Raw genomic sequence first — 15,199 nt, 5'->3', positions numbered from 1 at the left:
GCTAGCAAATGGGAGCGGGGAGGGGTGTTGCTGCCTGCCTGCCACTTGTTGCAAGGGAAAAAAAAAAAAAAAAAAAAAAAAAAAAAAAAGGAAGAAAGAGAGAAAGAAAGAAAAGAGGGGGAAAAAAAAAAAAAAAATCCCACCCACCCTCATCTGCTGCGGAATAAAAGAAATATCGGCGGGCGCGGCGCCATGTGAGCGGCGGGCCGGGGCCGGGCGGAGCAGCGCCGTGCCCCCGGGACGGCGGGGCGAGCCCCGGGCGGCGCTCGGAGCCGGCGGTATGGTGGAGAACCCCAGCCTGGCGGGCAGAACCGCCCCGGTGAGGGCCGAGCCGCGACGGGACGGACCGGAGGGGCTCCGGGGCCGCGGGGGAACGGGGTGGGGACGCCCCGATGGAAGCGAACGGGGCTCTCCGGTAGGACCGCGGGGGTAGTACTAGGAGTGGGGGTTCCCCGATGGGAGTGGGGTCTTTTTGGGACTGAAAGGCAGGGACAGGGGTCCCCGCTCGGATGCGTCCCGAGGGGTACCGGGACGCGAGGATGAGGTGCCCTCCCTCTCCCCACACCCCCAACCCCGTCTGCGGGCAACTTCGGGGCAGGGCCCCCGGTCGGGTGGGGGCGAAGAGAGTGGGGGTGCTTCCTCCTCCTCTTTCCGCTCCTCCGGTGGCGGTGCTGAGGCCGTGCCCTGTGCCCGCAGCCGGCCGCCCCGCCGCGGGGGCCCGGGGCGGCTGGGGGGCTGCGCCTGGCGGCGGTGATGGAAAGCCTGCAGCGGCAGCAGGCGGCCCGCCTGGCCCGCGGCCCCGACGGCGCACCCCGACGGCCGCCGCTCGAAGCCGCTCCTGGTCCCGGCCCCGCTCCGCCGCCCGCCGCCCCCCGCCGCCGCCCGACCCCTGGCCCTCGCCCGCTGGCCGCCGCAGCGGGGGAGGAGGAAGAGGAAGAGGAGGATGAGGAGGAGGAGGAAGGGGAGCCCTGCGACCCGCCGCCCCCGCCACACCACGAGTGGACCTACGAGGAGCAGTTCAAGCAGGTAGGAAGCATCTGCTGCAGCGGCACCGGCAGCCCCAGGCTGATCCCCGATGCCCCCCCACTGTCCCTTAACTTGATTCCAGCTTTCCCCAAATAGATGTTGCTTATAGTCCCTTCTCCCCATCCCAGAGCCCATCTCCAGTCACCCCACTGCCCCCAAGCCCCATCCCAACTGTACCCCAAGAAGACTTTTGCCATATCTCCCATTGCCCCCAAATATCAATTTTGTGCCACTGTAAATGGGACCCTCCCCGAGTCCCCCTCCTTTGCCCCCAAACTGCATGCCAGACAAGTACAGCTAGTGCACCCCAGCACCCCTGTCCTGAATCACCATCCCTCCCAAGATGGGCACCCCATGAATGTTCCACACCTGCCATCCCTGCACCTGGTCTCTCCCCAGCAAGTGTCCTGTTGGGCTCCCCATTTCCCACCACCCTATACTTTGTTGCTTCCCAAATGGACTCCGCATCCCCTACCACCAAGACCCATCCCTCCCCACTCTGGTGTGCCTCACCCCCTCCATGTCCCCTATGCCTTTCTCCCAGCTCCCTGTACTCTCCTTCAGCTCCACTGTGCTTGGATAGCCCCAGCCCCTTTTGCCCCATGGGGTTGGAAGGGTGCCCTGGGGGACAGAAGGGTGCCCAGAATCTGACACTTCCTTGTGTTCACCTGTGAGTTTCTGCAGAGATCTGGGAAGGTCATAGGGCCTGTGGGCTCTGGGGTGGAGAAAGGATCTCTGTGTTTAATACCATTCCCACTTGCATATTTTCCCCCCTGCTGAGTTGAGCTACCCTCACTTTGTGTGAGGCTCCTGCAGGGATGCAAGAGTGGGTTGTGCAGCTCTGTCTTGGGTTTGCACATCCTGTGAACTCACTGGAGTCGTGGTGATGGTCATGGCAGGGGTGGTACACAAAGGGACAGGGCGGGTTGAGATGTCTCTGTGCAAAGGTGTGTGGCTTTTTGTGGTAGCGCTGCTTGGAGGAGGATAAACGTTCCTTATGTCCAGTGCTTGGGGACTTAAGGACATCCTCAGCCAGGAGGGGATGAGAACGGCTGCAGGGGCCAGACTTTCTGTTCAGATATTGCACGGTTCATTATGGTTCTGGTCCACGGTATATACACTGGGCCACCCTGAGGGTGGGTGCGCTGCATAGGTCGAATAGTTCGGCGGGGAAGTGTTACGTTACAGCCCGCTGCGCTGAAGAAGGCTGACTGTCCGGTTCCCGGGCTCAGGCGGGAGGTGGGACGCGGCTCCTCCCTCGCTCCCGGCCCCGGGGAGGCTTTGCAGAGAGAAAGCATCCCAGGCATTTCTCTCTTCCTTCGGCCCCGCGCCCTGCCCCTCGTTAGTGCGGCTGCAAATCGCGATGTAAATACGGGGGGACAGATCACAGAGGACATCAGGGCGGGGTGATAACTGTAACTCGCCGGCTCGCCGGCTTCCTCCCCTCTTCTTCCTCAGCCCTAAAGAGACGAGTCGCTGCCGCTCATGGGTTTTCCAGCTGGTAGCTTGTCTTTTCCCATCCAGCCCTGGGGACAGAAGGGCGTCTCTTATCTCCAGTGCCCTCGGGTGCACAGGGACAAAGGGACCTATTGCCAGAGCGTGCCTCAGGATGAGTCGGAAAGAGGGGAAAGGAGCTTTGTGGTTTGGGGCAGGATTCGGTGCCCCGGAGGCTGCGGGGTAGCTGGCCCTCCTCTGCCCGGAAGGGGACGTGTCCTCGAGGCTGTATCTGACCTGGAGAACAGGTTCCCCGCTCGGGGCCGGGAGGAAGGGGCTGCCGAAGGGATTTGTGAGGATTTATGGGCGAAACGAGCGCTTTGCTCTGGCAACCCATGTAGGGGAAATGGTTTTGGGCACCCGCAGTTTGTGGGCGCAGAGGGACCTTTGCTCTGCGGGTTGCTGTGATACCGACGGGTCGGGAAACCCCTTACCTCCCCCTTGCATCAGCCGCGCAGTCGTTCGTGTCCGCTCGGTAAAGAAGCACGGACCAAAGTCCCAGAGGTCTCCCCGCTGTCTGGGACGGTCGCCGAGACCCCTGCGAGGAAGGGGCTCTCGCCCTGACCCATCCCTCCTCCCGATGCATCTCCACCCAGGTGCAGAGCAGCCCCGCGGGGCTCTGGGTCTAAATTAGAGGCTCTCTGATTACACCGCGGTACAAGGGCGCAGAGTCCGCTCCTCTCCGCGGCTGCCGGAGGTTTCCCAACCACAAACGTGGGGACGGGACCACCTGCGGCAAAGGGGCTGCGAAGTGAGCGGGGCTGAGTGCTGAGGCACCCACAACCCCTGGGAGCGGGGCACCCACAACCCCTGTCCCATGCCACGGAGCCCAGTGCCTCGGGAGGACGCAACACCGGCCCCGATGCGGTCTGGGGATGCCGGGAGCGCCCTTGTCCACCACAACCTCAGTTCCCAGACTGCAGCTCCCTGGGGCTCGGCGTCGGGGCTCCGAGAAGGAGGTGTAAAAACTAATCAAGGGTGTGAGAAGAAAGGTGCCAGCAGTGCGAGCAGTGCAGGAGCTGGGGACGAGTGTTCGGGGAGGTGGGGATAGCCGTGTCCCCGAGCTCGGGGAAAGGAGAAAAGGCTGAAATGAGGCTGGCAGGACCCTGTGCGTTCCTCCCAGCTCTGTGCCAGCAGTCAGATGAGAGTGCTGGGTTTGCACCCCCTCGCCGGCTTTAACCTCCACTAATCCATTAATTAGGTTAATGATGGAAGTGGGGCTGCTGCAGTGGGGCAGCATACAAACCCGGAGAGGTGGGTTCTGGTCTTACGAGGTGTGCAGATACAGGTGTGTGGGGGGTGAGTGCACATTTGGGACTGCAGGGTAGTGGGGGTGTGAGTGTACACAAGGAGAATGTGCATAAGGGGTGTGTGAGTGTGCACAGGGTGTGTGCACACAGAGAGAGTGTGTGAGGGTGTGTGAGCAGAACAGGGCTGTGCAAACATGCAGCGTGTGCACGGAGGGTGAATGTGCATGTATGGAGAGCACCGAGGGATGCATGGGTGTACTCATGGCTGTTCACAGGAGCACGGGGCACTACTTGGGTTGCTCCACCTTGCAGTGTCACAGAGTCTCAGAATTGTAGGGGTTGGAATGGACTTCTAGAGATCATCTAGTCCAACTCTCTGCTAAAGCAGGTTCCCTACAGCAGATACAGAAGTATCCCCAGGACTGGGATATGGTGACAGTGTCACAATGGCATCACAAATCACATTTCCTCCATGCCATTCTGGTGCTCTGTGCCTTAGTTTCCCCTCCTACTCAATGGGCTGAGGACGTGGCTGGGGATCCCGTGAGTCCTCATATCCTCAGGGCAGGAGGCTGCCATCCCAAGGCCAGTGCCACAAGCAAACACCCCTCACCTTGCCCCAAACTGGGTTAATGTTTGCAGCAGGCAGCTCCCCCAGGACCAACAGTGGTGGCGGGGAGGGGGTTTTAATGGCCTGCCGGATCCGCCGCGCTATCAGCGCTGATTAAACCTGTTGCTCTGTAAAGCCCCGTTAAATATTAAGCACGGTGAATGGTTTGAAGGAGAGCACTTGGAACAGGCTGGGGAGATCCAGTATGGGGGGTGTCTGGCTGTGATAATGGGACAGTGATGAAAGTGGGAACACTGGGGTCAGCATGGCCCTGGTGGGGGCTGTGGGATTGGGGCACAGCCCCCCAGCAGCTGACAGCACTTTCGGATGCAGCCAGCATCCAGGCAGTGCCGTCCCATAACCATTAACTTATTAACGGCGTGGGGCCAGGCGCCTGCAAGGTCAGGGCTGAATGGTGCCCGGCGGGGAGCGAGCTGCTCCCAGCAGTGGGATGGGAGTGGGGGGGACCCCATCATGGGAGGCCAGAGTCCCTGGGTCCCTGACTGGTAGCCCATGGGTAAACTGAGGCTCCAGTGGCTCCCCCACCTCATTGGCACATGATGGGAACCAGGTACGTGGTTCCTGGCTATACACAATACAGTGGAACTGTAGTGCAGTGTTGCTCCAGAGGGCTGTGTAGTTCCCAAAAGAAACCAAGGTCCGCAAATGAGCACCTGCAGCACACCAGGGTGGAGGGTGGGTGCAGAAAGAGCATCTCCTCTGCTCCCTGTGTGAGCAGTGGACAGATGGAGAAATTAGCAGGGAAGCTAATCAATGCAGTGCATATTAAGCGGCTGAGGGCTGGGGGGATGCGAGGCAGGGGGGAAGCTGAGCAGGGTTCGGGATCGATGCAGCCCATATTAAGTGGATTAAATTCTGGTGGCTGATCTGAGCCCTGGCTGTTGGTGGGAGGTGGCAGCTGAGCAGGGGTCCCACTGTGAATGCTTCCCTTGGCAGTGCTGTGGGGATGGAGGGGCTCTGCCACCTCCCTTCTTCCCTCTTCTGCAGGATGGGCTGGGCCATGGGGTCTGCTCTGTCTCTATACCCCCAGATCAAGGAGAGGCACCTTTGGGGCGAGGAAGTATGCTAACAATGTTATTTAATCGTGGTGAGGTGACAGGGGAGGCATGAGGTCTATTCACATCCTTTTAATAAGCCATGTTTGACCTGCTGCCCTTTAACCTGGTGCAGCACCGTTATCCCCATTCCTTAAGGAAAGAAGACATTGCCATATCAATGGGGTGCAGACAGGGAGCGGGGTGCCCACAGCTGCACCTGCAGTGGGTTCAGGACAGGGACACCCCAAGAGTTGTGCTAGGTTTGTGTTGGGGCCTGTGGGCTTTCTCTGGGAGGGAGTGGGGTCAGAGCCTCACAAATGGGGTCCTGAGGTCAGTAGAGCGGAGCAGAGCTGCGCACCAGTGGGATATTGATCCCCAGGCTTGACAGTTTAATACTTGTGTTTATAGAGGAATATAGTTACATCGATGGCGTTAAATGAGTTACTAATTATATCAATACAAACACGATTAAAAGGGTCCTTGCTCATAGGTCACTGCAAGCAGGAGCCGCTGTTCATGTTGCACAATTGCCCCCTGAGCAAGGCTGACAGCTGCTGGAGGTGTGTGAGGGGAGTGTCCCCACTCGGGGGTCTACATCCCCATCTGGGGGTCTACATCCCCATTCGGAACATGTGTGCTCACATGGAGTGCTTGCCATGCAGGGCTGTGCATGCATGTGCAGGATTAAGCCTGCTGAGAGGGAATAGTTGCACCCATTTGGGGTTGTGCATGTATGTAGAGGGTTGTGCATGCCTATTTGTGGTTGTGTAAATCCATGTGGTGGTGTATATGCCCATGTGGAGACTTGTAATTGTGACATTTTTGCATACATGTACAGGGCTCTGCATACCCGTGTGGACTGCATGTGCTCTGATGCTGGGTTGTGCACACCTGTGCAAAGTTGTTTGTGCTTATGTGGATCTGTGTGGAGTCTGCCACTCCAGTGGTTGTCCCCATAGACGCAGGACACCACAGTGTCCAGCCCCTTTCCAGCCTGAGCATCCCCAAACCACGTGGGATGCCAACTGTATCCCCTCTTCCTTGCTCCACTTAAAAGCCGACCTTTGCTCCTGGCCTGATGTAACATGTCTTTGCACAACAGATAAAAGGTGAGGGGTTAATAAATGGTGGAGGACAGATCCTGATGCGGGGAGGTAGCACCTGTCTGGGAGCTGCAGGAGCAGAGATGGATCTGGCAGCGGGGGCCCAGCCAGACCCCTCTGCTGGCTGACCCCTGGGGAGGGTATGACCCTGAACTGGCAGCAGTGGATGGTGTGGGGGATTAGTCCTGAGTTCCCATGCTGAGAGGGATGGAAGGGGTGGGCTGGCGGCCAGGCAGGGAAACAAGAGCTTCTAGTGCTCTGAGGCTGTCAGAGCAGACCCTTGTTCCATGTCCTCAGCTCTGCACATCTTTGCATCCCCGCATCCTCATGCCCCCACATCCCTTACTTCTCACATTCCCGTCTCTTCACAACCCCAACTCCATGTCCCCATGTCCTTGAATCTCTGCATCCCTGTGTCCTTGTGCCCGCCGTCCCCATGTCCGCAGATCTCTGCATGGCCGCTGCCGACACCTCCACACAGCCCCACTCTTTTTATCTGCCGGTGAATTATGTGTTGTGTGGAGGTGGGGGGGCTCCCTTTCTATTGGTTTTTAACGGCCTTTCCCTACACAATTGTTTTTTAAACGACTCTATTTTGTGCCTGACTTTGTTTTCCAGCTTGCATTTCTTTGTATATGTTTTGGAAATCCATTCTGGACTGCTGAGTTTTGTTTCTTTTCAATGGCTTTAAATTCTTGCTGGGCTCACTGGGAGGAATCAGTGTCTATAGCGCCTTCGATTGGTGCTAATTTTTCCTTCATGTGCTCTGACTTTTACTGCTGGGCCATCGATCTGGCGGGCTCCAATTTGTCATGGTCACTGAAGCGCTGTGCTGGAATCAGGCGAGCTGCACAGCATGGGCGCATCCTGCCCTGCTGTGGGGAAACTGAGGCACAGAGGGAACAGGGTGATGGTGTTGGTGCTGGGGAGCATACAGCAGCCCTGGGCACAGAGAGCTGCAGGGAATGGGGGATGCCAGCAGGGTATCCATCCTTCATGCTGACCCCTCCTTGGTGCTGGCAGCACTGACCCCTCTGTCCCCTATCCTCAGCTCTATGAACTGGATGAGGATCCGAAGCGCAAGGAATTCCTGGATGACCTCTTCAGCTTCATGCAGAAGAGAGGTAAAGGTGGGTGGTGTGGGTGGGTACTCTAGCTAATGAGAGGCACTCGTGCACTGAGCAGCTGCAGACTCACGTGTGTCACTGTTACGCAAGCTCATCTCTGCCTGTACACCCTATGTCTCCTGGAATGCACCTTTAGACTTGCACACCACATTTTATACACACACATTTACACATGGGCACATCCATAGGTTCGTCCCCTTATCCAACCCATCTTGAGTTGCTTTCAGCCAGAGGGACCCCCAGATTTGGGCTGGTGGTGATGCCCATTGCTGATGCTCAACAACAACCAGCAGGAATGTGCACCAGTGGTGCCAGTTAGTAGTACCCTTGGGCAATATGTATTAGAAAAAGCCATTAATTATGGCCATTAGTGATGGCTGACGGGGATGCCTACTGACAGTACCCATTAGCAGTGCCCATTGGCGATGTCCAGTGGAGATGCCCAATAATGATGCCTGTTACCATTGGTCCATTGGTGATACCCAGCAGAGATGCCTATTAGCAAGACCTGTTAGCAGTGCCCATTAGCAATCCCCATTAGCATTTGTGGGTCATCATGGCCATACACGAGCACTGCCCCAGGGCTGTGGGAGCAGCACCGGGTGCCCAGGGGTTAAAGCCCTGCAGCCCACCCAGACCATCGGAAATCTTTGCTATCGGCACAGGGACAAGCCAGCTCCTGGGGACTCAATAAATGCTTTAACCTTCGCCCTCACCATCCAGGTCCGCAACAATTAAAAGTTGCCGAATGCGGGCGTGCGGCTAGCTGTATTAATTAGAGCCTTTTGCCAGTGTGTGGATTAATGAACATGCCGCTCGATAGCCAGTAAACCCCAGGCAGAGGTTAATGCCGAGCTAATTAACGGGGGAAGGCTGAAGGGGAGGTGGGGCGGGAAGGGCTTGGATGTAGTAGTGTGCAGGGCAAAGAGGGGCAGTCAGACCCAGATCTGCCTTAGGGATCATCAGGGAGAGTGGGTGCCCACCCGTGGGGCAGCAGCACCCAACTCTTGGTGGTGCTGAGGCCCCACCACAAACTCTTTTCAGGGCTGTGGGGCTGGAAGCAGAGGGAGATCTAGGTGCTGCCCTGTGGGCACTGCGTGACCCCAACTTTGGGGCAGGTGGGAGGAAGCTGGGGGAGCACTGGCACTGTCTCCTCTCCCCCTCCACCCCCCAGCATCCCTCAGCCACAAGATTCATGGCCTGCTTGGCGGCTTCATTATCTCTCTCTCCAGAACTAATTAACTCCCTTGCTATTGGGGCCCGGGCTAATTAAGTGAGCGCCTGGTGGTGCAAGGAGGAGGGAGGGAGCCGGATGCTCCCCTTTTCTACTCCTCTCCCTTCCCCAGGGTGGGGGGCAGCTCAGGGTGACCCTGGGGGGTGCAGGGTGTCTTGTGGTTCAGAGGGTGAGTACTCATATCCCATGGACATCCACGGGTGTACAGACAGAAGGGTCACCCTCAGGGTGGCAACGGGTTGGGAAGGGACAGTGAGCCCCAGGAGGTAGCTGCACATCCTCTGCATTTGCCCCCTCCCAAAGAGAGGGCCCTGCTGATAACAGAGCACCATTAATCAATTGAGGAACTAATTGCAGCAGCACAATGGCCCTACCACCTCCTTAGGCTTTTGTGCCATGCACCCCAGCCAGAATCAGGGCCATCACTCTGCAGGGACACAGACAGGTCCCTTTGTCAGTGGGATGGGCACTGGCCGTCAGCGCTGCACAGCCCAAAGATTAATGGCATCTGCTTTCATTAGCCAGGGAGGGGGGGGGAAAGAAGATGTCTAGAGGGCATTGATTGGATCCACTGCATTCATAGCTTCTGGGGTGATGGGGAGCCCCCAGATCAGGTAATAGGGCTGTGCTGGGCAGAACTGATGAAGGACCACGGGTGGATATTGGATCAATCTTTACCCTTTTCCTAGGAGTAAAAACTACCCCTTCCCAACCTGGCAAACAACACAAAGGGGGGAAAAAAAAAAAAAAAAAAAAAAAAAAAGTTAAATGAACTCAGTAAAGGAATAAAAAGAGCTCATTTTTCAGGCTTATGCGAAGAAGCCAAGCCAATATCGGGGCCATAAATTAGGGATGCTGGAGGATGGCGGTGAGTGACGGCTTCGTTTGAGGGGCAAAGCGCAGCCGTGACAGCCTCCCCTGCAGAATGGATGGCTTTCCAATACTGCCCACAGCCTGCCAAGGAATAAATATGGGATGGGATGGGATGGGATGGGATGGGATGGGATGGGATGGGATGGGATGGGATGGGATGGGATGGGATGCTCATCCTTCCTTTGCCTCGAGTCACTGCCATGGTGCCTGCTCCCAGGCACCATGGGGCTGGGATAAGTAGGGAGATGGTTGTAGCCAGACCTGATGGCTTTGGAGGACCATGCTAATCTGTGCTGGGCTTGCAGAGTCCTGGTTAACAGTGTCCCTATGGGGAGCAGAGAGCCCTGGTACTCATGCCCCAAGGCTCAGTGTTAAGACGATGCCTCTTAGGATGCTTTGAGAAATTTGCAGATGCTCTACAGGAAGCTGCAGGAATTTTGCAGGGAGACTATTGTGAGTGGTTCTGGAGGAGCTGTGGTGCTGAGAGTTGGTACCCATGGAGGCCATGTCCCCAAGGGGATGGACGTATGCTCATCTCGTGCTTCTTTTCTCTTTCTCCCTGTGCTCACTGGAAGGGACGCCTGTGAACCGCATCCCCATCATGGCCAAGCAAGTGCTGGACCTCTACACGCTGTATCGGCTGGTGACAGACAAGGGTGGCCTGGTGGAGGTCATCAACAAGAAGATCTGGCGTGAGATCACCAAGGGCCTCAACCTACCTACCTCCATCACCAGTGCTGCCTTCACCCTCCGCACACAGTGAGAGCATGGGGTGTCCCATAGGGGAAGGAGGGCTCCATCCCTTCCTGGCACTGCTCAGCAGAAAGTTGATGCCAGCTCTATTCCCCACAGATACATGAAGTATCTGTACCCCTATGAATGTGAGAAGCGGGCTCTCAGCTCACCTGGGGAGCTTCAGGCTGCCATCGACAGCAACCGGCGGGAGGGGCGGAGGCAGACATTTGGCACCGCACTCTTCAACTACTCTCCCACTGGCACCCCAACCCTGCTGGGCTCCCCCAAAATGCCCTTGCCAGGTCTCAGCATCTCCACCCATAGCTGCAGCCAGATCAGCCAAGTGCACGGTGTGAAGAAAGGTGGGTGAGGAGTGTGTCTCTACCTCTGGGGATGCTCTCCATTTCAGAGCCCACCCAGAGCCCACCACCACTGTGGTGAAGATGCTGTGATGGGGCGGAGTGGGGGAGTCCAGCTGACTTCTCCCTGTTGTTGCAGAAGATGGCACAGTGCCTGGGCGCATCACCATCCCAGTGGGGCTGTCCAGCCACCACCTCACAGCAGCTCAAGTGGCTGCAGCCTCGCAGGCGGCAGTGCTGGAGCAGTTGCGGGACAAGCTGGAGACTGGTGAGCCCCCAGAGAAGAAGGTGGCCCTGACGGTGGAGGAGCAGCAGCGGCTGATGCAGCACACCCTGCAGCACAACCTCCTGGCTGTAGCCTCCCAGTTCCCCATGAACATCAAAGTCTCCAACCGAGGTAGCACTGCAGCTCCCAACATGGTCACCCCATCCCCTGGCACACTGGGGACACTGGGGCAAAGCAAGGATGCACAGGCAGAACAGAGCCCTTCTCCAGAAGGCTCCATCCAGCTTCTGTTTCGCTTCATGCTTATATTGGTATTTCCTTTCCCCAGATGACAGACAGGAGACCGCATTGAACCTGTCCACCAACGGCATTAGCAGTATCAACATGTCAATAGAAATAAATGGAGTTGTCTACACAGGTAAATAGAAGGGCCGCTTGGCCTGTGTAATTGCGGCCAGGAAATCCAATAACTTATAGCCACTGCCTGGCCAGCAAGTCCTTCCTTCAATCTGATGTCTTTACTATAAAATCCATTGTAACGAAGTGGCAGGGGCTGGAGAGAGGGAGCAGGCAGAGAAGGGGGGTGGTGCAGCTGGTAGCTGTCACCCTGCAGGGGCTGGCAGTGAATGCCCAAAGAGGGGGATGGATAGATGGATGAACAGAGTTGGTCTGAGTGGTGTTAAAAGGCTTGTGCTCATCCTCACCGTGGGATTTGGGATTTAGGGTTTGGAGTCCCATATGGTTCAGAGAGGACAATGTCAGGGTGGTGAAGAGAATGCAGGTGCCCCGGAGTGGATGCTTAAGCACCTGTCTCACTGACAGCACTCTATGGGGCACAGGAGCTCTCCCTACATGATGATACAGTTTCCATGCTGGCTAAGCAGGTCACTCTGCCCAAGCCTGTCCTGCTGAGACACCCCAATTAAGGCAGATAGCTTTTCCTTAAGCGCATAAATACTTAACAAACCACAAAGGTCGAGACTTGTGAGTGTGCACAGCCACCAACCAAAGGATCCTGGCCACCCTGATAGCTGGGTAAGGGAATATGAGGACAGGGGTGTCACTAAGAGTGATGTGGGGCTGCTGCCCCCTGAGGTGCTATTCCCTTCCTGTAACCCCTTTTCTCTCACTCCCCAGGTGTCCTGTTTGCCCGCCGTCCTGCAGGCCCCTTAGCATCTGGTGGAGGGGGCACTCAAAGTGGGCCAAACCCTGCGGCCACCCCGAACCTACTGCCACCAGCCCCCTCACAAAGCCACACTCCCACTGGCACTGCGCCTTAGGGGCAGTGCTCCTCAAAGAGCTGCACTCCCAAACACGGGGCAAGGATGTGCCCAGTCGGGAAAGGATGTGCCCATGAGGGCCTGGGGAAACATCATGTTGCAATGTGGGGCTGTGGCAGTGCAGCAAGTAACCATGGGGGCCCTTTCATCCTTCACCCACAGGTGTCCAACTACCCCTCACCCATGTGGACCCCCAAAACATGCATCTCCTGTGACCCCCATGCAGATCCTACTGGCCTGGAACTCCAGCACCTTGCAGACCACGTCCCCTTGAAGCAGTCTCTGCATTCCCCATACTTGCCTCAATACTCACTGCAGCCCCTATGTATACCTCAGCTGCTACAGACCGTACACCTTGATGCTCACTTTGCATCCCCTGTGCACACCTCTGCACATTCTGCATCCTCTGTAGTGACCTTGATGCACTCACTGCAGCCCCTACACACCTCAGTGTATGCATTGCAGCCCCTCTACACACCTTGGTGCATACGCTGTCCCCTCTACATTGCAATGCTTTCTGACACACTGCCCCTTATACACATCTCTTTGCACACTGTGCTCCTTACACATGCTGGCAATGCACACTCTGCATCTCCCACACACAGCATCACCAATACACCCCCTACACTGACCCCTGTCCACCCCCCTGGTGCACACTGTGTCCCCTACACATTCCTCATACACACTGTACACCTTCCACACATACTCAGAACAATTGCTGCCGCCCTCCCTCTCACTCCCCCCACGCTGCCCCACCCTGTAACACCCCCGGGGTCACCCGCGGGCAGTGGCACCCAGCGCTGGGGACACCTCAAGCCCCCAGCTTGGGGGGGGGGTTGCGCTGGGAGGCACACATTGGGGATACTGGTGGGACTGGTGGGGGGGCGAGCTGAGAACGGGGGTGGGGCCTATTGGGTTGGGGCTGTGGGAGGGACTTAATGCCGGTGGGTGGGGGTAATGCACTGGGAAGGGCTTGCTGGGGGCAGAGCAGAATGACCCAGCAGTGCCTCCCACCAAAGACACAGATGCCGAGGTCCCCATCTGGGGGCAGGGAGATGGGGGGGCCCTGAACTACCTCGTTGGCAGGGGGGAAGGGAATGTCTTCTGCACCCACCCACATCCTTGGGAGCCAAAGCAAATGAGCGCGAGGCAATGCTCGCCTCTACCTCAGTGGGGGTTCAGTGCTGCTTATGCCACCCCCACAGCAGTGTGGCTGTGTGTCTATTAAAGGAACTGAACTGAACCAAGCTGGCGTCGGTGGTTGGGATGGGGATAGCTCAGGGTTCAGTACACCAGTGACATCCCGGGGTGGCATCTGTGATGGCCAAGGCTTCACAGCCCATGTTGCTGTTGCCTCTACCCCAGGATTGTTTCCACTCCTTGGGTTCTGGAGTGCAACTTGGTACCTTGTCATGCACAGAGCAGGATGAGCAACAAACCAAGCCTCGCTGGGGGCTACAAGGTCTCACACATCCTAACCAGGGGTGGGAGATCACTGTGCCGTGTGGGGGTATGGTTAGAAGCTGTTTGGGTAATTGCTGCAGGGTTGCACTCTGAGATGACAGCACTGCCAGGCCAGCCTGGAGGCATAGGTACACACACAGGTGCTCACAGGCCTGTGTGTTATGGGGTGCACAGGGGAAAGTGTGAACAAAAACAGCTCGTAGGATGGCAACCCTGAGCACAAGCCTCCAGCACCTATATCAACACCAACCCCCAGACTCAGGGTTCCAATAAAGAGTCCCAAACAGCACCCACGGGAACAAAGCCCCCAGCACGGATGAGACTAGGTCCCTGGTGCTCACGGGGACAGCACCTCCTGTATCGAAGATGGCAGTGGGGTCATCATCTGAGGACACCCTCGTCCTTGGGATACCCCCGTGGGAGCCCCGTGGGACGCCCCCGGCTGCCTCTGGCGCTGTCCATGGTGCTGCAGCGCGGGGGAGCAGGGTTCGTGGGGAGTACATGGTTGGAGGACACAGAGGCTGTGCAGAGAAGCCAAAAGACTGCGGTAGTGCTGGCTCCAGTATGAATGTGACCAGACGGGCTGCACAGAATCATAAATTATCCTGAGTTGGAAAGGACTTGTGACGATCATCGGGTCCAACAGCTGGATGTGAAGGCGTGAGGATCATGAGTGTGAGTAACTAGGTTTGTGTGCCTGTGTCTGTGTGTCTGTTTCCGTGTGCCAGCACGTATCCCAGAGTGCAGGGGGCACCCAGGGAGTTTGTGCTGGGTACTGGGATGTGGGTGCCAGCGCTGCATAGGTGTGAGACAACTCAGACCTGACAGAACACCTGTAACCCCAGCACAGCTTGCCAAACGGGGCTGGAGTGAAATCAATGCAGCCTTAATTGGGGTCTTGTGTCCCTTGTCACTGCTGAGTGGTGCCGGCCATAGCACATCGAGTGCCAAGGCCCCAGGGGGTCACGAGTGTACAGGTGGGCCAGCATCTTCCCTTGTTACACAGCTCAAGGGGTGATGTGCAATGTCGCTCTCCCTGGGGGGCTCAGGGACACAGCTGCTGTCACCTGAGTAACCAGCCCTGATCGATGCCACTTCCCGCATCCCACAGGGAACATAATTGAACAGGAGGGAGGAGGTGGAGGTGGGGGGGTGCAGGGGCGATCCAGCCTAGCAGGAGGAGTGCTGGATCCAGCTTCAGCAGCAGGATGGAGGCAGGTGGCTGTAGCACCGCTGTGTAACTGCAGGGATGGGGATCGGGATAGGGGTGTGGATGGGGATGGGGAAAGAACCCTCTTGGCAGCCTCCAAGACTCAAATTGGGGGAGATTCACTATGCACCATACAAGACTATGGGCAGC

The 15,199-nt window shown here is 57.3% G+C and overlaps 1 protein-coding gene across 1 annotated transcript; it reads left to right on the top strand.

The window, feature by feature from the left end:
- Positions 1–73: 73 nt before the first annotated feature.
- Positions 74–13,618, top strand: ARID3C (AT-rich interaction domain 3C). The gene is made up of 8 exons (XM_085213099.1): positions 74–319; positions 697–1,026; positions 7,593–7,665; positions 10,351–10,534; positions 10,628–10,872; positions 11,009–11,266; positions 11,424–11,513; positions 12,233–13,618. The coding sequence occupies exons 1-8, from the start codon at positions 281–283 to the stop codon at positions 12,373–12,375; spliced, it is 1,362 nt and encodes a 453-aa protein (XP_085069225.1). The 5' UTR covers positions 74–280; the 3' UTR covers positions 12,376–13,618.
- Positions 13,619–15,199: the final 1,581 nt, after the last annotated feature.

The sequence above is a fragment of the Meleagris gallopavo genome, chromosome Z, assembly GCF_905368555.1.
Source record: "Meleagris gallopavo chromosome Z, MGAL_WU_HG_1.1, whole genome shotgun sequence".
Taxonomy (NCBI): Eukaryota; Metazoa; Chordata; class Aves; order Galliformes; family Phasianidae; genus Meleagris; species Meleagris gallopavo.
The sequence above is the reverse complement of the archived record's forward strand: the minus strand, read 5'-3'. Positions and strand labels throughout refer to the sequence as shown.